This window comes from Phodopus roborovskii, unplaced genomic scaffold (genome assembly GCF_943737965.1).
Source record: "Phodopus roborovskii unplaced genomic scaffold, PHOROB, whole genome shotgun sequence".
Classification (NCBI taxonomy): domain Eukaryota; kingdom Metazoa; phylum Chordata; class Mammalia; order Rodentia; family Cricetidae; genus Phodopus; species Phodopus roborovskii.
In genome coordinates this window covers 124,178-150,726 of record NW_026125964.1, presented here as the reverse complement: position 1 = coordinate 150,726, position 26,549 = coordinate 124,178, and the positions used below count along the sequence as shown (strand labels likewise).

At 36.8% G+C, this 26,549-nt stretch overlaps 1 protein-coding gene across 1 annotated transcript in view; it reads left to right on the top strand.

Annotated features, from left to right (window-relative positions):
• Aff2 (ALF transcription elongation factor 2) overlaps positions 1-26,549 on the top strand; it is a 479,228-nt gene that overhangs the window by 361,180 nt on the left and 91,499 nt on the right. The window contains exon 7 of the mRNA XM_051179204.1: positions 9,789-9,885. Coding sequence (XP_051035161.1) covers positions 9,789-9,885 — 97 coding nt within the window. The remainder of the gene's footprint in view (positions 1-9,788; positions 9,886-26,549) is intronic.

Genomic DNA, 26,549 nt, shown 5'->3' with positions numbered 1-26,549 from the left:
CCCCATTGTATAATTTTAGCTGTTTTGTCGAAAATCAGGTGTTCATAGGTGCGTGGATTAATATCAGGATTTTCAATTCGATTCCATTGGTCTACCTGTCTATTTTTATGCCAATACCAGGCTGTTTTCAGAACTATAGCTCTGTAGTCGAGCTTAAAGTCAGGAATGGTGATGCCTCCTGGCGTTCTTTTATTGTATAGGGTTGTTTTGGCTATCCTGGGTCTTTTGTTTTTCCATATAAAGTTGATTATTATCCTTTCAAGGTCGGTGAAGAATTGTGGTGGGATTTTAATGGGGATTGCATTGAATCTGTAGATTGCTTTTGGTAAGATTGCCATTTTTACTATGTTTATCCTACCTAACCAAGAGCATGGGAGATCTTTCCATTTTCTGGTATCTTCTTTAATTTCTTTCTTTAGAGTCACAAAGTTCTTATTATATAGGTCTTTTACTTGTTTGGTAAGCGTCACACCAAGATACTTTATGTTGCTTGTGGCTATTGTAAAGGGTGATGTTTCTCTGATTTCTTTCTGTGCTTCTTTGTCGTCTGAAAAAAAATAGGGCTATTGATTTTTTTGAATTTATCTTGTATCCTATAGTTTGCTGATGGTGTTTATCAGCTGTAGGAGTTCCCTGGTAGAGTTTATTGGGTCGCTTATGTAAACTATCATATCATCTGCAAATAGAGACAGTTTGACTTCTTCCTTTCCAATTTGGATGCCCTTGTTCTCCTTTTGTTGTCTTATAGCATTAGCTAGAACTTCTAGTACAATATTGAAGAGATATGGAGAGAGAGGACAGCCTTGTCCTGTTTCTGATTTTAGAGGAATTGGCTTAAGTTTCTCTCCATTCAGTTTGATGTTGGCAGTTGGTTTGCTGTATATTGCTCTTATTATGTTTAGCTATGTTCCTGTTATCCCTGACCTCTCTAATATCTTTATCATGAAAGGGTGTTGAATTTTGTCGAAGGCTTTTTCCGCATCTAGGGAGATAATCATATGGTTTTTCTTTTTCAGTTTGTTTATATGGTGGATCATGTTGATAGATTTTCATATGTTAAACCATCCCTGCAATCCAGGTATGAAGCCTTCTTGATCATGGTGGATGATTTCTCTGATGTATTCTTGAATTCGGTTTGCCAGTATTTTATTGGGTATTTTTGCATCGATGTTCATCAGGGATATTGGTCTGTAGTTTTCTTTCTTAGTTGTGTCTTTGTGAGGTTTGGTTACCAAAGTTATTGTGGCCTCATAAAAAGAGTTTGGCAATAAACCTTCTGTTTCTATCTTGTGGAATTGTTTGAGGAGTAGTGGTATTAGTTCTTCCTTGAATGTCTGGTAGAATTCTGCACTGAATCCATCCGGCCCTGGACTTTTTTTCGTTGGAAGGCTTTTGATGACTACTTCTATTTCATTGCGGGTTATAGGTCTATTTAAGTTGTTTGTCTGTTCTTGATTTAATTTTGGTAAGTGATAGTTATCCAGAAACTTGTCCATTTCCTTTGAATTTTCAATTTTTGTGGAATACAGATTTTCAAAGTATGACCTGAAAATTGTCTGGATTTCCTCTGTGTCTGTTGTTATGTTCTCCATTTCGCTTCTGATTTTGTTAATTTGCATGTTCTGTCTCTGCTTTTTCGTTAACTTGGATAAAGGTTTGTCTATCTTGTTGATTTTCTCAAAAAACCATCTCTTTGTTGCATTGATTTTTTGTATTGTTTTCCTGGTTTCTATTTTGTTGATTTCAGCCCTCAAGTTGATTATTTCCTGGCGTCTACTCCTGCGAGGTGAATTCGCTTCTCTCTGTTCTAAGGTTTTCAGTTAGGCTGTTAATTCTTTTATGTGACTATCCTCTGTTTTCTTCATATGGGCACTTAGTGCAATGAACTTCCCTCGTAGCACTGCTTTCAAGGTGTCCCATAAGTTCGGGTATGTTGTATCCTCATTCTCGTTGAATATTAGAAAGTCTTTAATTTCTTTCTTTATTTCTTCTTTGACCCAGGAGTGGTGCAATTGCATATTGTTAAGTTTCCATGAGTTTGCAGGTTTTCTGCTATTTGTGTTGTTGTTGAATTCCAATTTTAAAGCATGGTGGTCCGATAAGATACAGGGGACTATTCCTATTCTCTTGTATCTGTTGAGGTTTGTTATATCTCCTAGTATGTGGTCGATTTTAGAGAAGGTTCCATGTGGAGCAGAGAAGAAGGTATATTCTTTTGTCTTTGGATGGAATGTTCTATAGATGTCTGTTAACCCCAGTTGAGACATAACTTCTGTTAATTCCTTTGTTTCTTTGTTGAGTTTCTGATTTGTGGTCCTGTCTAGGTTGAGAGTGATGTATTGAAGTCTCCCACTATAAGTGTGTGAGGTTTTATATGAGCTTTGAGTTTTAGTAGTGTTTCTTTTACGAAAGTGGGTGACTTTGTATTAGGGGCATAGATGTTCAGAACTGAGACTTTGTGTTGATGGATTTCTCCTGAGATGAATATGAAATGACCATCTTCATCTCTTTTGACTAATTTTGGTTTGAAGTCTAACTTGTTAGATATTAGGATAGCTATGCCTGTTTGCTTCTTATTTCCATTTGATTGGAAAATCTTTTCCCAACCCTTTACCCTAAGGTAATGTCTATCTTTGGAGTTAAGATGTGTTTCTTGTATGCAGCAGAAGGATGGATTCTGTCTTCGTATCCATTCTGTTAGCCTGTGTCTTTTTATAGGTGAGTTAAGACCATTAATGTTGAGGGTGAGTAAGGTCCATTGATTGTTGATGCTTGTTTGATTTAGGTTTGTTGTTGGCAGTGGTATTATGAATATATTTGTTCTGCTTCACCCTAGGTTCTGGTGTAGTTGGATTATCTGTTGCCTACATTTTTGTGGGCGTAGTTACCTTCCTTGGGTTGGAGTTTTCCTTCCAATACTTTCTGTAGGGCTGGATTTGTAGATACATATTGGGAAAATCTGGTTTTGTCATTAAATATCTTGTTCTCTCCATCTATATTGATTGAGAGTTTTGCTGGATATAGTAGCCTAGGCTGGCATCTGTGTTCTCTTAATACTTTTAGAACATCTATCCAGGACCTTCAGGCCTTGAGGGTTTCCATGGAGAAGTCAGGTGTAATTTTGATAGGTCTACCTTTATATCTTACCTGTCCTTTTTTCTTCGCTGCTCTTAACATTCTTTCTTTATTCTGTATGCTAGGTGTTTTGATTATTATATGTCGAGGGGTCTTTTTTCTTTGGTCCAGCCTATTTGGGGTTTGGTATGCTTCTTGTACTTTCATGGGCATGTCCTTCTTCAGATTTGGAAAGTTTTCCTCGATGATTTTGTTGAATATGTTTTTAGCACCTTTGAGCTGGGCTTCCTCACCTTCGTATACGCCTATTATTCTTAGGTTTGGCCTTTTCATGGTGTCCCACATTTCCTGGATGTTTTGTGTTAAGGATTTGTTGGATTTATGATTTTCTTTGGTCGATGAATCTATTTCTTCTAGTTTATCTTCTGCGCCTGAGATTCTCTCTTCCATCTCTTGAATTCTATTGGTTATGCTTGTGTCCGTGGTTTCCGATTTTTTACCCAGCTTTTCAATTTCCAGCCTTCCTTCCCTTTGTGTTGCCTTTATTTTCTCAATTTCAGTTTTCAAGTCTTGAACCGTTTCCTTCACCTGGTTAATTGTTTTTTCTTGGCTTTCTGTACTTTTCAAAAATATTTAATTATTTTCTTCTTTTTTTTTTTTTTTTTTTTTTTTTTTTTTTTTTTTTTGTTTTTTTTTCTCTTCTTTTTTCGTCGGCTGTCTTTTTTTTTTTTTGGTTTTTTTTTTTTGCCCCTTTCCCTCCCCTTGTTTTTTTTTTTGTTTCCCTTTTTTTTTTTTTTGGTTCCTCTCTTTTGTGTGTTTCTGTTTTTTCTTTTTTTTTTTTTTTTTTGTGTTTTGTTTGCTCCCTTTCCTTTTTTTTTTTCGTGGGGGTTTGTGTGGTCTCTCCCCCCCTCTCTATGGTACTCCCCAATGGGCTTATGTGGATCTGAGATTCAATATCTGTAGCTCTGTGTGGTCCAAGCTCTCTAGGAGGTTTCTCCACAGACAGGGATCCAGGGATGGGGTCAAGGATGAGGATCCAGAAGAAGATGCCAGCAGGTACTCACAGTGGTCCTCTGGCCAATTGCCGGCAGAAGAGGACGAGGGCTGAGCTTGAACTTGAGAAGGTTTTGCAGGGTAGTGGGATCTCACTGGAAACTGGCGCTCTCCTCGTTCTTTGGCAGGGGTCAGGTATCTTGCCTGCAGGAACTCTGAGTGGACCCACAGAGATAGGCGGATCTCTGGGAGGGGCCCGGGACTCCAGAGGACTGGAGGCGGGGTCAGAGACCAAGCCGGTGGAAATTACAGGTGGTCCCACGTGGATAGTCAGGTCTCCTTTGTTCGGAGTTGCTCCGAGAAGTCTCCGAAGTAGGGTGGACTGTTGGCTCCACCCTCTGTCCCAGTGCTCAACCAGAGCAGCAGGACCGTAGTGGGGTAGGGCACAGGGTATGGGGGGTAGGCTGGAGGTGGGGATGGGTGGGGGTGTATCAGAGCTCCAAGGGTGCTCTCTATGGGGACCAGAGACAGGAGCAGCAGGATCAGGGGCCAATCCAGGGAGTTCAGGTGGGGGAAGGAGGAAAAGAGGTTGTAGGGGACAGGCAGCCCCAATTGGCCCCAGACTCACCTCTGGCCAATAGCTGGTGGAAGAGGATGAGGGCTGGGCTGGAACTTGAGAAGGTTTTGCAGGGTAGTGGGATCTCACTGGAAACTGGCACTCTCCCGCTGAGACCTCATTCTTTGGCAGGGGCCCGGATTTGGGGGTCAAGGATCTTGCCTGCAGGGACTCCGGGTGGACCCACAGAGATAGGTGGATCTCTGGGAGGGGCCCGGGACTCCAGCCCCAGAATGCTTTTATCATGTTAACACAGATTGAATTGGTCTTCTCTCAGAAAATCCCAGAGTAAATGCCTTCTCAGAGAGTATTGACATGGGGAAGAGAAGGAAGATGAGGAGAAGGAACAACAAGAATAAATAGAAGGAGAAGGATAAAGAAGAGAAGAAAAGTAAAGGAGAGGAGAAAAGAGGATAGGAGAAAGGGAAGAGATGAAAGAACCCTGTAATGTGTTGAAGCAATCTTCATGGCTTTGGAGCAGTATCTATTTGCATAATAACTGGTTGAAAATATGCAACCTAAAGAAAAGTAGCAATGAGATGAAAATCAATTTTGAAATAGTGCCCATAGAGCAGAAAATTTGAACTTTTGCTGAATTTATGTAATCAGTTTTAAGAAAATTCAGGGTTCATGAAATGGCATTTTGGTATACATCAGCAGTCATCCATGTTAGATTTCATACTACTAACGTGGACTTATATAAACAGGATAGACACAAAGTTCCTATGTGCCACACCTATGAATAGAAAAGGATGAACACACCCCATTACTGCGTTTCAAGTACCCGAAGACAACTAAATCCATGGAGCAAAGTAATAAACTAGGGTTCATAGAAGTGAAGTAACAGAGTTGGGCTTTCTGAATAAATCCTAAGCCGTGCCTATGAAATAATAATTTTCTCCACTAAATGAGACTTTACTAAATGAATTCGTTTCAACCATGTTCTACTTATCTCTGTGGCTATATAAGGAAATCCTGTTGTTTACTATTTTTATTTGTAATGCTTTGGAAAATTAATTTGGCATAAGGAGTTTTTTTCCCTTAAAATTTTGAAGAAATTGACTAAATAGTTTTCAACAAAGGCAAATAATACTTTCTTTCATCTCTCTTACAACTAGTCAACCTGATCATTGTGACATGTAAACAGCTAGAGCCAATATATAATAAATGGAGATGGGTCTGTGACAATAAAAACTTACTTCTAAAAACTGAAATCTGATGTCCATATAATTTTCCTATGCTATGACCTGCTATTTTTTCTCCCATCCATTTAGCAACTTGTTCATGACTCATGAGCAGTACAGAAACATGGAAAGGTCTGAACTAGATAGCTCCTTGGAGGGGAAACCTATTTCTTTTCATGCTAAGCCACCAAAATGTTTAAAGATGCTTATTTTCTGCAATCTTTAGCAAGCCATTGGCTATTGGATACAATTTTTTTCTGGGTTTATACGTACATGGCATGTGCAAGAACTGGAGCAGGCACAGGCTCTGGGCTTAGTTTGAGGCACTTGGTCCTATAATCCTTCTTGTTAGACCTTGGAGAGTCCCATAGAATATAATAAAAGTTTTCAAACCAATTGCCATTTGTCATGATCCTCAAGCTGAGATTACTCAAGATGCCCAGTATGATAATCATTGAATCCGAAAATTATAATTAAAGTCTTAGAATTTAGATGAAGCTCCTTGTAAGATATGGGGGAAAGCCTCAGAACCTTTACCCTGGGAAGCTTGATATTCTGAAAAACAGCACCCCTTCTTAATTACTTACCTCCTTTTCTACCATCCAACAAGTTAGTGCTACACAGAATACAGACTACTAACTAGAACAAATATGCAGTTCCCTGAGTAATATGAAACTGCTTATACTACATTCCTTCCATCTTGCTTGTTAAGAAGAAAGGTCCTTTAAAGAATAGAGTTATAAGGAGCCAAATTGCTATTCTAGAAGCTGGTGAGAAGGCCTCAGTCTTCCAGTATCTCCTGACTCTTTAGACTATATGATTAACCCCAAGCCTAGCTGTGAAATGCTACTGAAGCTATCAGGATCTTACTGTGATTGTCATCAGCTCTGCAAACGGAGATTGACAATGACAACCTAAGTCATTGGAAGACCCTACATAGTTAGATGGACCAGAGGCTTTGATTCTAAACTATAGCAGAAAGACTAAAACCTGAGTGGAACGGCCCACTCAGAAGAAGAGTGAGAACTGAGTGAACAGCCCAACTTAGGGATGTAAGAATATATCACATCCCTAAGACAAGCAGCTAGAAGGCACAGGAAAGCATTGGATAACTTTAAACTAGCAGAATTTTCTGAAAAGGTCCTAAGGAACAGAATGGTATCAGCAGCTGCCTATTTTCAGAATTTTAAATTAAAGAATACTTAATTTCCATAATAAAATCATAGACAGTTGTCTAGGAAGTAAAATAACCCAAATTTGGGCCTCTGCCCTAGGGCTCATTCTGTCTGAAAGAAAGTAACCTTAAAGCCATTAGCTCATTTCTAGATCTGACTTTGAGATACTATTAGACATTTCCTGAATGACAATTGTTTGTCCACAGAGTGCTCAACAAATTAAAATGGTAAAATCACAGGAATACAAAGAATTCCTTTGTAGTGACTTAAAAGTACTAATAATCCCTATTATTTTTTCTCATCAAGATAGTATCTTTCCAAACAGACGATTGCCTGGATCCATCTTATGTTTCCATGGATCAGTTTCACTATTAGCTCCTGTTGTGGTTCCCACTGCTCACAATCAAAGTCTGAGCCCACTGAAATATGAGGGATATGCATGTGGCTCAGAGATCACAATGACTCAGCCAAGCTGTCAGAGTCTATAATTAGCCAGTGGTTGTTTCATGTTAATGTCATTTGTGTGTTCATTTTGTTCTTGTTGCTGATATGTTTTCACATACCATACCTTATAATTTGTGTCTTCTAGGAAAACATGTACTCCTAAATTGTGACTGCAGATGGTTTGTGTCCCAAGTTTGCCTCAATGACTTCTACTTGTGTAGTCATAAGGATATTTAATGACATCTTTAAACCCCATTTAGGAAGTGTTGCTAGTAACAGATTTCCATCACAGACTCCTTGCAGGAGTCTGTGCCACAGATCAACTACTTAGCCGTTTACCTGACTCAGAAAATTAACCACTACAAATGGATGTCTCTTGTGTCATTTATTGTGCTGACTACTTCGACATATCTTAACATATACACATGTACAAAAAGAGCAAAATATTTTACAAATATAAGCATAGATAGTTTTAAAACCTTTGATTCTATAGATTGTAAAAATGATACAGTAAACAGTATTCATTTCCTGGTATGCATTGTAAAGAACTACTTGTTTAAAGCCACAAACCCACAACTTCAAAAGACATGTCAAGAACATATTTTTCTCCTCTAAGATCTTCAAAACAACTATTAGTTGTTTGCTGGGCAGTTATAAGTCCTGAAAATTTAGTTTACCTAAAACAAACTCAAATAATTGTACTTCTCGTTAAACATTCTTTGTATCAGTTGTTGTTGTTTAGACATTAATATCTATATCCTGGGCTTGTATGGGTGAATATTGAACTAGGGTGCTATGCTTACTTTGGGGAATTATTGCATACCCACTGTGACATGAAGCTCTTTCCAACAGTTGAACAAGACCTCTAAAATAACATTCCATGTTAAATCAAATCAGAAGCCTGATTTCCCCTTCTCTCTTCTTATAGATACATAATACAGATAGGAATCCAGAACAAACAATTTTTGTACTGGTGTTGTACTATCTGTGTGACCTTGAGTAAAGTAGTTCACCTATCTGAATCTTTCATTCCTTGTATACAAAATGAAGTTGGTGTACTCTATCCTTTTTGGAAAGGCGCTATAAAGGAGATGTAAATGAATCAAATATGCCCTGTCATCCACATGAGAGTTAAGGATCAATGATGATGAAACACTGTACTGTGGGAAACTGTGGTGTGATTCAGCCACAGTTTAGGAGACTGACTGAGGAAAAAGAGGTTATTTTTAAAGACCATTCTTCTAGAAAACATTTGTAAAGGAATTAAAGTCTGACTGAGCCCTGGGAGGGCACAGCATATGATTTCCATAGTTGAGGAATAGAATTTTGGCTTTAGAGCTGAGCTTGATGCTAAATCAGGAAGAGAAGAAAAAAGCAGAAGAGAAAAGCTTCATGCCTGGGAGTTGGGAACTTGTCCAGAATGGTTGATAATCCTTCCACTGGAATCCTAATGAGGTCTAAACTCATATTTAATCAATTAAAAGATGAACACAAATTTTTCTTTGAAAGCTGTGTACCTGGAACTTTAAAGTAATAAGCTGCTCTAACACCAGCCTGAAGATTGTAGAGATAGATAGCACTCAAATTAATACTTCTGTCAAAACTAAAGAAGTATGGCCACCAAACAGGCTTGAAAGTGCCAGTTCATCATCAAAATCTAGACCCCTCGTATTTTTTAGATGCCTTGCTTTAAGAAAGAATTCTTATACACAACATGGGTTTAAATCTCATGGATCAAGTTTTACAGCAAGAGATGGGTCATATATCAAAAGGTTAATAACTAGTAATTTCTTGCTCAGTTCTTTTGTGGTCACTGAGCTGCCCAGTACAGACCGGCAGTGAAAGTTCACTTGACCTCTGTCCTACAGAGAGCCCCAACAATCTACCTCAATTGCGCCCAGAGCAGACTAGCAATGTTATCATGCCTACCTTCTTGTCTGAAAGAGTCAAATGAAACATCCTATAGAGTTGTAATCCCCCATCACTATATAGTACTTAACCATAACATTTATTATACTTTTAATAGTCAAAATATATAGATGCCTGCGATCTTTGGAGATGATAAAATCATCTATTCATCCCTTGATTTATATAGAGAGAAGACATGTGCGCAGTGTATGACATAACTAAAATAACTCAAATATCTAATTAACTGAAAGAATCTTGGTTCCCTCTGCACATTTGACAGAAATGCAGCTGTTGCATTATACTAGCAATAGTTTTATCCTTACTGCAAGGTAGATCTGATAATAATTTAGACAAGATATTTTGTAACACAAAGACCACTTTGATTTCTTTCAGGATGCTTGAAGATGACCTGAAGCTGAGCAGTGACGAAGATGACCTTGAGCCTGTGAAGACCTTGACCACTCAATGCACAGCCAATGAGCTCTACCAGGTAGGAGGAGCTTAGAGCTTTACATTAGGCCCAAAGTGGGGGAACACAAAGAAATATAATGGCTTTCAACCCAGCCTATTCCTTTTGCAAGATAGAAAGAAAAAAGATGATCAGTGTTTGTGGATGAATGAAATCAACTGCCACTTTCATTAAACTCACATGTAGACGCTGTGTTCTTCAAAACCAATTTCACATCCTTCCATCTTTCTCTATTTTCTTTACACAAATATGGTTCATCAATAAGTAATAGAGACTATCATCTTTCTTTCTTTTGAACTACTTGCTATATTTGGATGCCATGGCATGTCTGTCAGATAACTCTAGTGTGAAGGTTAGCATTTACAGCCACTAATTTTGCTGGAATTGTGAATGTTCCACTTCCTTCTCTAAGAAGTACAGTAGAATTGAGAATAACTGTTGCAGCAATAAGCATTCAGCAAAAGTTTTCAATTGTCCTCAATTTCTTCTGTTCAGTGCTATCTTTCCAGATGAGACAATTGACATTTGTAATTTTTTTTGTCATTTCTGATGAGATTGGACTTCTTGGTTTGGTTTTAAAAGTAAAATAGCATTGTTATGCCACCAAATATGGAGCACAAAAGACAGTCTTGATACTACATAAATCTTGTATATCTCCAAGTTTAGTGGTCTATCAAGAACAAACACAAGGTAAGTACTACCTGTACTTCACAGCTGTATCCAAGGTGCTAGCTGCACATTTACAAAGTGCAACAGTCCTTCTCTAACTTGACTTGTGAATTCATAACAAATGTGAAACACACACTTCATTTCATTTGAGATGTCTGTCATTTCCTGATTTTTGCATGTACTATGCCAAGAACAAGAGCATCACATTTGTATATAAACAAATTCTACATCATTAATTTTGACAGCTGCAACCTTAAATTTTAATGGAAATGTTTAGAGCAGAATGTGGCAATAACTGGGAGTAAATTTTGTACATTGATTTTTCTCTCTATGTGAATATATAAATGCATTTTGCTTTATAACTCATAATATTTTTGCATTATGTTAAGATGTGGCATCGGTTCCATTTGCCTGAGTCATCTGAGATTTTTGAGATAACTTTGCTGACATTATATAAAGTGCTGATATAGAATGATCAGTTGGAAGTACCTGTAGCCTGATGTCTTCTGACCAGACATAGCTAAAGTTCTTTCATTCAATGGGGGATCTGAAATGGTAGAACCACAGTACAGCAAAATAATATAGTTTAGTTCAGGAAACATGAATGCTCACAAGGTTGCAGATATTCACAGATGAAGCCCTTTGGAGGGTTTTCAGAACAAGTTGAGAGACTTGCAGGCTATAGTCATTTGGTAGTACTGACATTTAGTGAACTGTGGATTTATGAGGCTTAGCATTCTTTTCCAAGCATATATTATTTAAAATGGTTTTCCCTTTTACTATTAAACATCATATAACATAAAATATAGGTATTTATAAACTCATAGTTTATAAATTCTGTATATTGACAAACTTGTACATCCATCAATTCCAAAATATTTTTATTATTCAAAATGGAAACCCTATACCCATGAAGTATACCCATTCCTCCTTTCTTTTAATCCCTGAAGATGGCTCAGTAACATATTGTTTTCTCTTCATGAATTTACCTATTATCTATAATAGGATGCTGCAATGTTGGGCCCTTTTGATATCTGGCTTTACTTACTGTAATGATTTTTTCTAAGTTATTTCAGGTTGTATCATATAGTAACACTTCATTCAGTTTTGTGGCAAAATAATATTCTGTAGTATGGATGAAGCAGATTTTGTTTATCTTGTCATCTATTGATATATCTGTCACTTCTGCCTTTGGGATCTTCTTTAGTGCTATTGTCTGTACTTATGGGCAAATGTTTTAATGGACATTTGTATTGACTCTTTAGTATGGAAAAAGAATTATTTTGTATTTGTCTTATTAGGGAACCACAGACACTGTTTTCATCTGGGTATTATAGGTCCATGTAGATAACATGGTCATATTATTTGCCCCAATGGGAACCATTGTATCTCCCACAACATCAAAAATATATACATCACATACACAGAAAAAAAAAATGAAAACACAGAGATTTTTCCACATTCCATTGCAGTTTGCTTCTTAATAAGGACTTTGAGAGATGATGGCATTGATTCACTGTTCTCTAAGATGGTGTACTCATTCTAAGACACTACTGAAGAATAAGTTTGGTGGCAGTCATACAGTCAAACAAATGTGGGTTTTAATCCTAGTCTTACCACTTTCAAGCTGAATAAATTTGAGGAAAGCTCTAGTTTCTGTAAAGATAAGAGTAGCACCTACTCATTGAGTTATAGTTGATTCATTGAAGAAGTGGACCAATACATAACAAAGGACTTGACACACTAAAGCTTAGGGCATAACAGGTACTCATCATTTTATAAGATATTCATCATTGTTATAGCTATGTGTGATGATATAAAAAGTCTAGTATTCATTTGAAATACTAAGTCTATCCACTTTCTCTTTGCCTGTAAAGAATGGGAAGTTAAAAGAGAACTACTGAATTAGGTACAGAAAAAAATAGTCAGCATGTGGCAAACTTGAATGAATAGAATCTGTCTTGTCTTAATGTTTATTACCTGTGTGTTCCTGACCATGAGAAAGTAAAAGTATAATTATTAAGAGTGTTATTTCTACACTGGAGAAACCTGGTAAGAAGTCCTACTTCATACATACTAATTTTATTACATTTGGGGAAAGTGCCAAACACCCCAAAGTCTCAGATTTCTCATGAGTAAATTAGGATAAAACAATCTTGGGTAATTCATAGTAGTGCTAAGAGAAAGTATGTGGAACACTTTAAACATGAGAAATATGTGATGATCCTTCCTTGTAGTGTTAATCCTTCCATTTAGTGTTAATGGAAATTCTTAGATATACAAGGGGATACACATTACTCTTCATTTTCACTTAGGTGTCCATAGGATTTACTAAGTACTAGATCAAATGCTCCAACTGGCATGTAAAGGGATCTTTCAGGTATGAATGACCTTAATTCCTCTGGGCCCTGGCAACTTTTAAGGCAGAATCTCCAGGAATAACGGCTAGGTCACCAATGATACTGTATAAGTTTCTCCAGAAAATTACATGTCTCTGGAAGTTTTTTCTTAAAAGGATGGATGTAGATGAACAGTTGAATCATACATTTTTAATTCAGTTCGTCTCTTCTTTTTCTGAAGTAGTTCCTGCTCTGCCCCAGAAAACAGATTAAAGGCTCTCCTGTAATGTTGTTCTTCCATGGTTGCCTTGTGAAACTAACCCCAAATATGACATGAACATCATTTTACATTCATATGAGACATCATAAATTTCCAGACAATGTTAGTATAACAGTGCTTTGTATTTACTGTTTGTGTAAACATTTCTGCTGCATTATAGTGTTTACAAGAAAGAAAAAAAAAACAGGTAATATATCAATGGAATGACTTTGACTGGGGGAGTCACATGATGTCCATCACCAGTTGAATGAGCTTTTACTTGTCATCTGGGATTTTTGTTATTTCAGATATGTTTTCACCTCTGACCTTCCCCTTGTAAAACTTAATGAACTACCATTTTCAAATAAGTCATCCAGATCAGGTAAAAGTGCTCTGATCAGATCACTGGGGTTCACTCAGGGAGCAGCTGGATACAAAAGGATTAGCTCTTTAGGAGTGGGGATATATCATGTTCTCTGCATAGCCCTGCCTCGTTAGACCGAATCTTCTGTTTCCCTTTTTGTCAAAATGTTCTTCTTATATTTCTTGTGATTAAAGGAACCCATGAAAATGAGGAGTTAAACATGGAATCAATTTTCATTTACAGCTGAGAAGCAGTTATTGATGCTGTGCTTGCAGTTCAATAAAAGATCTAAAGATACAGACCTTGTGCTTCTCTTTCAATAAAAACAGGCTAATCAGTCTCAACTGTTTTTGTTTTTTTTAACAACTGAATTATATTGACAGGATTATTAAAATTGGTGTCTTTAAAGTTTTAAGAACTCTAGAATTTGGTCAGTTCCAAAGACTTTTCAAATGTATAGTGACCAGCCTCTAAAATTTATTCAGTATATGTTCATAGAACCAGGTAAACACCTGATTATTTTTTCACCAAATGATGTCACAGTATTTGACTGACATAGCTTCAAGCTTGTAGTCTGCTATCTCCTGAAGGCAGGATGCTCTATGATGCTCAGTATCTGAAGCCTTCTCAGATAAGGACATGCCTCGTTCATAACCCAACTTACCTCAGACTGACTGTATGGACAGAAAGCAGATTTCAGAACACACACATATACCTCTAGAAATTACCATTAGGGCATTTTAACAGTAATGTAACCTTTTTATTAATATGAATCAGACTAAAACCATACACTTCATTTAGCCCACTTCAAGAAACTTTTAATATGTTTGAATGTTCAGTTAGTGACTGGGTTCAGCCAAAGAACTATACCTAAACCTTGGCATTGTGTGCTCTTTAGTGTTTTAGAATCTTATAGTCTATAATAAATTAGATGGTATATGCTCTTAAAATGTTCTCCAAAATGTCAGATAGGAATTGATCTATATTCTTTAAAATGTTTATATTCATGTGTTTTAATTTCTTAAAAAATAGCCAAGCAATTAAAATTTTTGAGATATATTATGTAAGTAGTTTCAATGTACCCAAATTTGTTTAGTCACATAAGAATTTGCCTGACAACATTTGAAACATACCAAATTCACAATATGTTAATAGAGATTTGTATACTTTTCAAATAGAAGTTGAAGCCAGAGGTGTATCTCAAATATATTAGACTTACAGAAAAAAATGTTTTCTTGGCTCTTGCCCTCCACTTCATTATTTTAATTCATGTTTTCTCTGTAGATTTAGAACAACCTCACATATATAAAAGTTTTTTCAATCCTGACACTTAATTTTGGTTTCATATCTGAACCATTTGTTGTTTGTTGGTAGGCTGTCTTCTGGCTAAGTTGTTGTTTATTCATTTCAAATAACATAAAATTCATAATAGTGGAAACCCTGGGCATTCTGACAGGTTTTGGATGAGCTGCTTATACCTATATAGAACTTCCACAATACATTAGCCACCTTAAACTGAGAGCCCATTTTTATGTGGATAAAATTGCTAGTGAAAATGTTACAATGAATTTTACTCATGCTATCAGCTGATTATTTTAGGTAAGTTGACATGCTGTAGTGAATACATTAGTTGTGACAGCAGGTACTCTTTCCTGCTGTAATCATTCCTGTTTTGTGGCCACAGTTCTCCCTCATCATGCTGAACAAGTTGCTCCCTCCCCAAGGTTTTACCACATTTCCATTTACTTTGTTATCAGCAGAAAGGCTAAGAAAGGCCTCTTCAGTAATGACATCAATACGACACACAAAGCAAGAGAGGTCAGCCTGTCAGAGTTAGAGAAACAGCAGATGGATTAGGTTGAAACTGGCTGAAAATAACTTTAATAGAGTCTTTTAATGTAAACAGTTTATCTGTCATTGCCTTTCATTGAAATTCCCCCACAAAATGATAGATTTGGGGATGTTGAGGTTACAGAATATAACTGAATAAAATCCATACGTTGTTATACTCAGACTACCCAGCAATTAGAGAAATAGAGGGCATTTTTATTTATTCATTAAAGACAAGAAAGTAAATACGATAACATATCAGGTTAATAGAATAACATTGGCCTTCATATTCCCAAGATTATGTTTCCCATTTGGCAGTATTATCATAGAGACTAGATTATTAAAAAAATAAAAGTTTAAGGCTTGTATGATATGATTTTTAATATGCTTCTGGCAAGTTTGTGACTATTCAGAAACCCATGTGCTGAATTTTTTCATTAAAATTATGTTTTTTTCCACTTTTAGTACCAAATATTTTGCCTTGCAATCTCTCTATAATAGAATGCCTTGAGCATGCAAAGAGCATACAAAGATATATAGAAGTACAATGATTTTGCATATTGTGTTTTCACATGGTCAGTAGTGACCATGTACTAGTTAACACTCATGATATTTCATAAATAATCCATGTATGGGCCTTTTTTATTGCAAGCCCAATGTCTCTTTTGCTAAGTGTGACACTGTTTTTATAGTGATCTTAAATCAGACACTTGTAATGTAAAATGCTTGCCTTAGATCCAAACAGAAAAAAAAGAGAATTGTAAAAAAATGACTGGATAGATAATATTCATGTATGAGAAGATGATCATAGACTTTCCATCCACAAAGAGCACACAGCACATATTTGCCTCTGTAAAGATTGTGACCGTAGAAGCAGCAGCTACCTCTGAGAAGCTACAAATTACTATATGCACATCAGAATGGAAGTGTCACAAGGAAGAATCTTGACCATAATGCTCTTGTCAAAGACTCTGAGCTGAAGTGGCCAAAGACCAGTGTCTCTATCTCTGCTCTCACCCTTACCCCTGTTTTATTCAATTGTTTTACTTTTCTCAAATCCATCTATCTCTCCACAGTCTGTCTTAATGCATGGGTAAAGCCTGGAGGTTGTATCTTAGAATCATTAGTAAGCAAACTCTGGGAAATGTATCTTGTGTGCCTGAGTTTATGGGAAGTTTCCAAGCTTTGATTTTAATCAGAATTCTAGACTACAATACAGTAATGTGAATATCTCCCATAAATGCTGGTAATAAAATACTTCCAAATTTGAGTTTATCTTGTATCCTGCTAGTTTGCTGAAGGTGTTTGTCAGCTATAGGAGTTCCCTGGTAGAGTTTATTGGGTCGCTTATGTAAACTATCATATCATCTGCAAATAGAGACAGTTTGACTTCTTCCTTTACAATTCGGATGTCCTTGATCTCCTTTTGTTGTCTTATAGCTTTAGCAAGAACTTCAAGTATGATATTGAAGAGATATGGAGAGAGAGGACAGCCTTGTCTTTTTCCTGATTTTAGAGGAATTGGCTTAAGTTTCTCTCCATTCAGTTTGATGCTGGCAGTTGGTTTGCTGTATATTGCTCTTATTCTGTTTAGGTATGTTCCTGTTATCCCTGATCTCTCCAAGACCTTTATCAGGAAAGGGTGTTGAATTTTGTCGAAGGCTTTTTCAGCATCTAGGGAGATGATCATATGGTTTTCCTATTTCAGTTTGACTATATGGTGGATCACATTGATAAATTTCAAAAAAGTCAGTAGCCCTACTTTTTTCAAACAACAAAGAGGCTGAGAAAGAAATCAGAGAAACATCACCCTTTACAATAGCAACAAGCAACATAAAGTATCTTGGGGTAACACTTACCAAACAAGTGAAAAACCTATATAATAAGAACTTTGTGGCTCTAAAGAAAGAAATGGAAAGATCTCCCATGCTCTTGGATAGGTGGGATAAACATAGTAAAAATGGCAATCTTGCCAAAAGCAATCTACAGATTCAATGCAATGCCCATTAAAATCCCACCACAATTCTTCACTGACCTTGAAAGGATAATAATCAACATTATATGGAAAAACAAAAGACCCAGGATAGCAAAAAAAAAATCCCTATACAATAAAAGAACTTCAGGAGGCATCATCATTCCTGACTTTAAGCTGTACTACAGAGCTATAGTTCTGAAAACAGCCTGGTATTGGCATAAAAATAGACAGGTAGACAAATGGAATCAAATTGAAAACCCTGATATTAACCCACACACCTATGAACACCCGATTTTTGACAAAACAGCTAAAATTATACAATGGGGCAAGGAAAGCATCTTCAACAAATGGTGCTGGCACAATTGGATGAGTGTGTGTAGAAGACTGCAGATAGACCCATGTCTGTCGCCATGCACAAAACTCAAGTCCAAATGGATCAAAGACCTCAACACCAATCCAGCCACACTGAATCTCTTATGAAGAGAAAGTAGGAGGTACCCTTGAATAAATTGGTATAGGAGACTGCTTCCTGAACATAACTCCAGGGGCACAGACACTGAGAGAAACAATTAATAAATGGGACCTCTTCAAACTTAGAAGCTTCTGTAAGGCAAAGGACACAGTGGACAAGACCAAAGGGCAGCCCACAGACTGGGAAAAGATTTTCAACAATCCTATATCCCACAAAAGGCTGATCTCCAAAATATACAAAGAACTCAAGAAACTAGTCAAGAAAACACAAACATCCCTATTAAAAAATGCAGTACAGAACTGAAGAAAGAATTCTCAATACAGGAAATCAAAAAAGCTGAAAGGCACTTAAGAAAGTGTTCAACAACCTTAGCTATCAGGGAAATGCAAATCAAAACTACTGTAAGATACCATCTTACTCCTGCCAGAATGGCAAAAATTATAAACACCAATGAAAACTCATGCTGAAGAGCATATGGAGAAAGGGGGACACTCCTCCACTGCTGGTGGGAGTGCAAACTCGTACAGCCATTTTGGAGATCAGTATGGTGGTTCCTGGGGACAATGGGAATTAGTTTACCACAGGACCCAGCAATCCCCATCTTAGGCATATACCCAAAGGATCCACATCCATGCAACAAAGACAACTGTTCAACTATGTTCATAGTAGCATTATTTGTAATAGCAGGAAGCTGGAAGCAACCTAGATGTCCCAAATCTATATTTGTTTTTAAAAACAATTACACATCCTTTTTAATATCAAAAATAAATCACCCTTTATGTCTTTAAAAAACGTTATAAAGAAAAGGATGTTCAGAATAAATACACAATGATTGAAGTTAAAAAAAAAAAAAAGATGTGGCACATCTACACAATGGAATACTGCTCTGCAGAAAAAAAAATAATGGAATCTTGAAATTCGTAGGCAAGTGGATGGCACTTGAAGAAACCATCCTGAATGATGTAACCCAGTCACAAAAAGAGGAACATAGTATGTACTTGCTCATATATGGATTTTGGACCTAGAGCAAAGGATCACCAGCCTATAATCCACACCACCAGAGGAACTAGGATACAAGGTGTATTCTAAGAGATTCATATAAAGTCCCTCACAGAACCGGGAAGGGACGAGTCCCCCAGAGCTCAGAGGAAGTGGGTGGGTGGCAGCGAATGGAGAGAGAAGTAGGAGAAAACGAGGGGGAGGAAAGGAAAAAATGTGCGACCAGGAAGATTGAGCCTGGTTAGGAATAGAAGATAGGAGAGAGAGAGAGAGAGAGAGAGAGAGAGAGAGAGAGAGAGAGAGAGAGAGAGAGAGAGAGAGAGAGAGAACATAAAAGAGGGAGCCAATATTGGTTTGAAGAGAAAACTGAACCCAAAGAAAGGTCTAGAGACCTACAAGGCTGCCGCCAACTAACAATTTGAGCATCTGTGGAAAGGCTACCATAAATGCCTTTCCCGGATAGTGAGATCAAAAACTAACTTATACATGGAGCCCTCATCTAATACCTGTTGGAAACAGAAGCAAACACCCATACCTAAACACGGAGTCGAACTAGACCCCAGATGCAGATGGAGAGGACATGACCAGGTTGCAGAAACACATAGAGAAAGCTGACCTGAACAAGGAGGAGCTAACAGGCCCCCAGACTGATAGCTGGGACCCCAGCATGGGACTGACTCAGACCCCCCTGAATATGGGTCTCAGCCAGAAGGACTGAGCAATCTAAGGGACCTCATACAGTGGAACCAGGACACATCCTGGTGCACAAAAGAACCTTGTGATCACACCCCCCATGGAGTGATACTGCCTTAACCCAGAGACAGGAGAGAAGCCCTAGTTCCTACTTCAAATGACTTGTCAGGTCTACATGACCCCACCTGGATGGCATTGGCCTACATGTGGAATGGGGGTGGGGGAATGGAAGGGGAGGGTGGTTAGGGTGCATGTGATGGGGCAGAGAGGGTAAAAGTGAGGGAGTGAGGGAGGGAGAGGGAACTGGGATGGACATGTAAAATATTAAATTAATATTTCCAAATTTAAAAAAGTAAGATGTTTAAATTGTTGTGTTGAAAAAGCCACAAGACAAGGTTTACATACCCTCTTAGGGTGCCATGTTTACTTTTCTATTTATAGCAAGAAAAAGAGCATAAATACTGAAAGTAAGCAAAACAACTATCCAAATTCCAGATAGTTACAGATGTAACATTAACCATTCAGAATATAAGTGGCTTAGAAGATTTACCAAATGTATACCACACTGAATGTATCTCAAAAATATATTCCAAATGAGGTTTTAGACTGTTTCACCACAAAATAATAAATTTTCTCAAGCTTATTATTTTGCTAATGGAGTTAGACACATTTCATATTTAGCCCTGAGTCATGCATATGTATATTAAAATAGAAGATGTTGGAGCTGAAAATGACAAAGAAATATTTCACTTCATTTGCCCCGTTTTGCCAGTATGGAAACTGAGTATAATTCACTCAGTATTTGCATGCAGATTAAAAATTGATGTACCCTCTTCACCCTGAGCATAATGTACTCTGATAACACTTGTGTGCTGATGATAAAGATATTTCATCAGCAGCAAGTGCACTAATTTATACTTTGGACAAGAAGAAACACCGAGTATCTGCTGTCTACTATAAATAATTTGTGCGTTTTGTTCTTACTTGTGATAGGGAGAGAGAGTCTCTGTTATGTTATATGGAAAGACCACATGCCATTGTTTGAGTATTATTTTAGTATGAGGGGAAAGAGGACTCAAATTGGTTAGGAGAAAAAACTTGAGTTTTTCAATCCACAAATAGTAAGAGAATAGTGAATGAGTAACTTTCACTGGCTACTCTAATGGGAAAATGAAAATATCTAACCCATACTGAGATGCTCTTTCCTATTGTCTCTGTACTTTCTTAGAGGAAAATAACTGTCAAAATGTGATTTTTATGGATGAGACATGTTTTTCTTCAAAAAGAGTGTGTTTTCCACTTAGTTACAATAGCTAAAACTTAAGCTCTAGAAGAAATCATCAACTGACAAATAGCCTTTAGAAAGGACTTTTTATCCTTCATAGGAGACAGCATAAGGGAATAAGCATTTATGAAAACATGTACTTCCGAATCCTATTGTCAAACATCTTTGGACATGAACTAGAAAAATTCATTGTCAGGAAGAGGGAACTGCGATTGATATGTAAAATAAGAAAAAGTAATAAAAAATGAAAGGATAAAAAGAAAAACTCATTGTCATATTACTAACAATATAGATAAAACACAAGTGGGACTTGCTACACGGCCACTGTTCAATCAACAATAACCATAGCAGAATCCTAAAAAAGCGTCAGGGTAGATGTGATTTACTGAACAATGGGCATCTAGAAACATTATGATATTTTGTTTGTTGGTTGCTTGGCTCTTCAGCAGTATCTATAGAACTCATGCATTTGCTTATACTTAGTACTAAGGTACAGTTCCACCCCAGATTCTGATAAGGAGAATACTGTGGTCAAATTGGAATCTCAAAAGATTCATCTCGCAAAGAATAAATCAGGATAAGAATAATGAAATAATGGAACAGTAAGAAGGCAGAGACCACAGGACAATGAAAGGTAATAAGCATCAATTTTGTAAGTAAATGACAGAAGAGTAAGGAAAACAATTTCAGACACCAAATGGTCTGGAAATATTAGGGAGAGCTCTTTGTCTTTGCAATGTTAATAAGAATTTCTTTTTAATAGTAGGATGGACCAACATGTACATGAGCCTAGAAGTAATCTCTCCTACAAGAGTTTTTTATTTCAACCTCTATAGAGTCTATATTCCTTCAGGATACTCTGTTATACCCAGAATTCAACAGCTACACCTCTCAAACTGCCACGATCCTTGATTCATTTCTGTGGTAAATGTTTATTGACTACTAGATGCAAGATATGGTTCTTTTAAACATAAAACATACTTACCTTAATCTATCCTGCTGAAATTCTATTCCTGCCTCCTGTAAGTATTGTAGGAATTCTGGGTACTCTTCCAGGTACCACTAAATATACAAGGACAAGTGACATCTTCTTGTCCTTGAATGTAAAATTGGAAATATAGCTAGGAATCCAGGTTCTGTACAAGTTGAGTGAAATTTTGTCTTAATCTTTCCTCCTGGCTATGTATACTTAATGTTGGTTGAAACCTCAGTCTCCAGGATAAATTGTCTCTTCTTATTTAACTTATCGAAGTGGAATTCATGTAAATACTATAATTAAGAATATGCTGGGTGTTGGTGTACTAGGTCTTCAAACTCATCACTTGATTTCTGTGAGCTCAAGGGCAGCCTGGCCTACAGAATCAGTTCCAGGATGCCCAAGGCAACACAGAGAAAACCTGCTTTCTAAAACAAACAAACAAACAAACATATATATATATATATACATATATATATGTGTGTGTGTGCGTGTGTGTGTGTGTCCTTTCAGCATACACCATTTTAGTTGATTTAGCAAGTTCTGTAGGCATTGATTTGAAGCCACTTGAATACTTTGCTGATGAGTCCATTTGTCAATAGAGGAGTTCTTTCCTGAACTAAGGAAATCAATGAAATTTACCAATGCATGTCACTAGATTGGGAATAACTGTATCATGCAGCATAACTATGTGAATAGTTAAAAATAAAAGGAAATATGTGGCAATAAAAAGCAAAATCAATACAATAATTGATCATCTGTCTTAGTACTGCATTGACTAATGTGAAGTTATTTGAAATTATCAGAATGATTGAATTTTTCACTTTTATCAAGAAGCATAAAGATTCAACTTAGGCATACATGCCTTTAGAATGGCAGAGAAAACCATATAAGTGTAAGAGTTATGTACAAAAATACTAATAAAATAATATTTTAGGTATGATTGATAATATTGTAGTTTTTATAGAAAAAGCATTACCTGAATACATATCCTTGTAAAAATGAGTCCACTGGCACAATATCTCCAAGCCATCTGAGTGCTTACTTTAATAACCTCAACATAGATGAAATATATAGTATTGCACTTGTCTTCTATAAACCATAGGTGGGTAATGCATAAGTCTGGATGTAACTATTCAGATCTTCCTTTTCAAAAGCCCCTCTCCGTCAATTCTCTATATTTTCTATGGATTAATTGACAAGAACAAAATTCATTATAACCACAGGATCAAACTTACCCAAAAGAATCTTGGCAAGCTTTAGCATTATAGAGAAGATGAGTAACAAATTTTCTAAGTTGCTTATACGCAGAATTTTCTTCTTCAAAATGTTGTATTGCTGTATAAGATGGAATTAAGTATATAGCCACTCACTGTCCTTTCTTTCTTCCTTCTTTCCTTCCTTCCTTCCTTCTTTCCTTTCTGTGATGAGAACTCTATCATTTGCTTCTTGTGATGCAGTGTGGTCCTTCACCTATTTAAGTTTCAGCACAATATATGGATTCTCTATATAAAACAAAGACTAAGTTCATAGTTTTTTTAAGTTATTTTTTTAAAGAAGTCAGCTTTAATGAACAAGCAGCTATGAGCCTATCCACATCATCCATTTTTGGGAAATAAATTTGTTGCTTAACAGGATACTCTGGATAGTATACTGATGGTAATGAAATATCTCTCAGCTCATAAAGAGTCCTTAGAAAAAGAGAAGTGTCTTCTCCCTGGAATATAGTTCTTTTTCAAGATGCTTGTCATATAATGTTAGTGAGGAAATAAAGAGCATCCCTACAGTATACGTTGCAGAACAAGGGATTTCTGAAGGATGGATAACTTGAAAATGAGGGTTCAGCAAGATATGTATGATGGTGGCACACACTTGTAATTGCAGCATTTGGATGGCAGAAACAGAAAGATCACTTGTTTGATGCTATACTGGGTTGTGCAGGAAGAGTGTATCTCAATGAACAAGAAGGATCAATCATCCTAGGCTTCATTTAGAGAGAGGAGGGGCAGAAATGAAGAAAAAGGCAAGGAGATATGAGTGGTATGTAAACATGCTTGTGACCCATACTCCTACCTCCAGTTCTCATAGTGCTATATTATAAAGCTCCAAGATTCATAGCTATGCAATGGTAGAAGACCCTCACCTGTTTCATAAGGTCTCCTTGGTATTTCAGAGTCTTCTTTTAATACTGTTTTCTAGACAGGGGCATTATTTTTACCTCGGAGCTATTTCTGATGTGGAGAAAGCAGCATCATAGCATTTCCTATCCTCATTGCAGTAACTGTATATGTTCAATACTGGAACCTGACCACTACTTGGCAAATCCACAAACAATCTTACCATTAAATGTAACACACTGGTATCTTCTATAAAGCACTCACAAATGATGTGCATGTTGTTTCCTTAGCATACTGAAGTTCTGAACACAGCCATCGCTGTTGAATGCTAACAATGATCACTGATATTTTCAAAATGAGCAAACTAGAGCTTAGGAGTTGGTACCATAAGTAGAAAATCCAGAACCACAATACAGCTTATTAACATTTCCAGTACCTTACACTTCTACGAACATGTATGTCCAACCTATGGCCCATGGGCTGCAGATACTCCAAGGAGGCTATGAATGAAGCCTAGTACATTTATACATGACAATGTCAAAAGATCGGGCAGTTATGTACAATGCACTAACTCTCATGTCATACTACAACATAATCCTTAAAAATTTTCTTTCATTATGTTTCCTTACATGAGAATATCCTCCTTGAAGAGATATGTTCCATGTTAGATAAATACAGACATTATAAATTAAAGCAATGTAAATGTTAACTGTCAGCTATTTATTTTCCAGTCAATTTAAATTACCTTAATGCATGTTTCTAAACTTAAATTTGGCTGTGACTTTCTTAATACTTGGTGAATTACACTGTCATTTCCTTTGAATTTACCTTTTGCATCATGTTTCACATTCTACCACATGTATCTGGAATGTGAGAGTGTCTTCTTATATTTGCTCATTTCAAATGAGGAAATTTTCACCTTACAAATTTTGTAGAGTAATTCTTTCATGCCTTAAAGGCACATGTAATTTGAATCCAAAAGATCTGCTTAGATTTTAATTTCACATCTTAGTATTACAATCCCCCATAGCATGCCTATAACAAAGTCAAATTACAGCAAATGTGGGGAATATAAATTGTAAGCCATGTCTCACCTGTCACCATTTAGTTTAAAAATTCCCTATGATGGTCACACAGGATGACATGAACATATTTGGATATAACTCTGAGACACTGAAATGACTCTAAGTTCCTTTCTAAAGGAAAACAGAACCTCTAAGCATAGACATTTCAATCGATAACCAAGCAATGTAGAAAAGATAATTTGAATGAAGTTATAATCTTACACTAGCTGGATACAATAGCATATGTTTCAAAGAACCTGGCCTGAAACAGGATAAGGCTTCTCATCACAGAAAAATAACTGTGTATAATTGACAATTGTAAAATAAGATAGAGACGACATTTTCAAAAAGTCTGTCTCAATTAAATCTGGGTTTAGCAATGTCAGTTTGATTTCTTCTACATTTTCTGCCACTGCCATGCTCACAAGAGGAACTACTAGAACAGTGCCTGCTACATGGGGATAATGTACAGCTTCTAGAACAGCCTTACTTGCATTTTAATTGTAAAAATTGAGTTGATATGTCTTCCATAGTGATTCATTTTCAACTGACTACCATACTTATTCCTAACCAGACAGACTTGAGAGGAGAAAACTGGAGACAGCAGGAGGAAGGAGGGGAAGGGAGGTGTGACAGAGAGGGGAGGAAAACAGCTAGGATGAGAGAGAGAGGGGGGGGGGAGGAAAACAAAGTAAAGGGAACAGGGGAGAGGGGAGGAGAAAGGAGGGGGAGGTAATCTACAGCAAAGGGGAATTTGAATGCCTATGTGGACCAAGTGTCAGTACTATAGGAAAGGTCAATGGTCAACCTTGCACCTCTTGCCAGCATCTTTCTCTTCCTTTATCTTTCTGACCTGGAAGAATACATGGTGAACAGGGTTAACTGCTTTTATCTATGTTGATTACATAGGCATTATCTCACATGCTCTAGATATACATGAGAGGTGATTTGAAGAACCTGGACACATAGTTCTTGTTTTCTCATTTTTACCTGTTGCTTCACTTCCTAACTGTCTTCTTATTCTACAAATTGTCAAAATTCAATTTCAGGTACAGGTGGTAAGAAAATAAATTTTCCCTAACAAGACAAAGTAATTACTCAATAATAACAGATGTTTATCTAGTGACAGATCATGAGACTTAATAAAGAAGAGGATCTTAGATTTCCCAACTCTAATGTTTGAAAGTTGGGAACTGTATGTGGCTATTAAATGCATGGATGTAGCATAGTGGAGTTCAACATATTGAATCTCATTGATGATTAGCTATGATGTCTAGTACAGTGTGAGAGTGGCACTGTTGAAAGTGATTGCTTTAGTATTCTAATTACAGTACTGTTCTTCTGCCTTAGACTCTATCAACTTCAAGATTCACAAACAAGGTCCTCTAATGGATATTGTTTAAAAAGTGAACAAGTCTGAATGTGGTCAAACAGCTGTTTCATTGCTCTCTATATGAACTGTTATTCTGTTAGCCTGAGAAAATCTAGTAGAATGCAAGTTTGGTTCTGATTACATAATTATGCTACAGATATATGAAAAAAATCATCACTGAAGCCCTCCAGGTGCTTAAACAGTTTGATAGACTGTAGCCATTCTGCCATAAGCACCCCAGCTGTGTTGCTTAGCAACATTTTAATTCCAG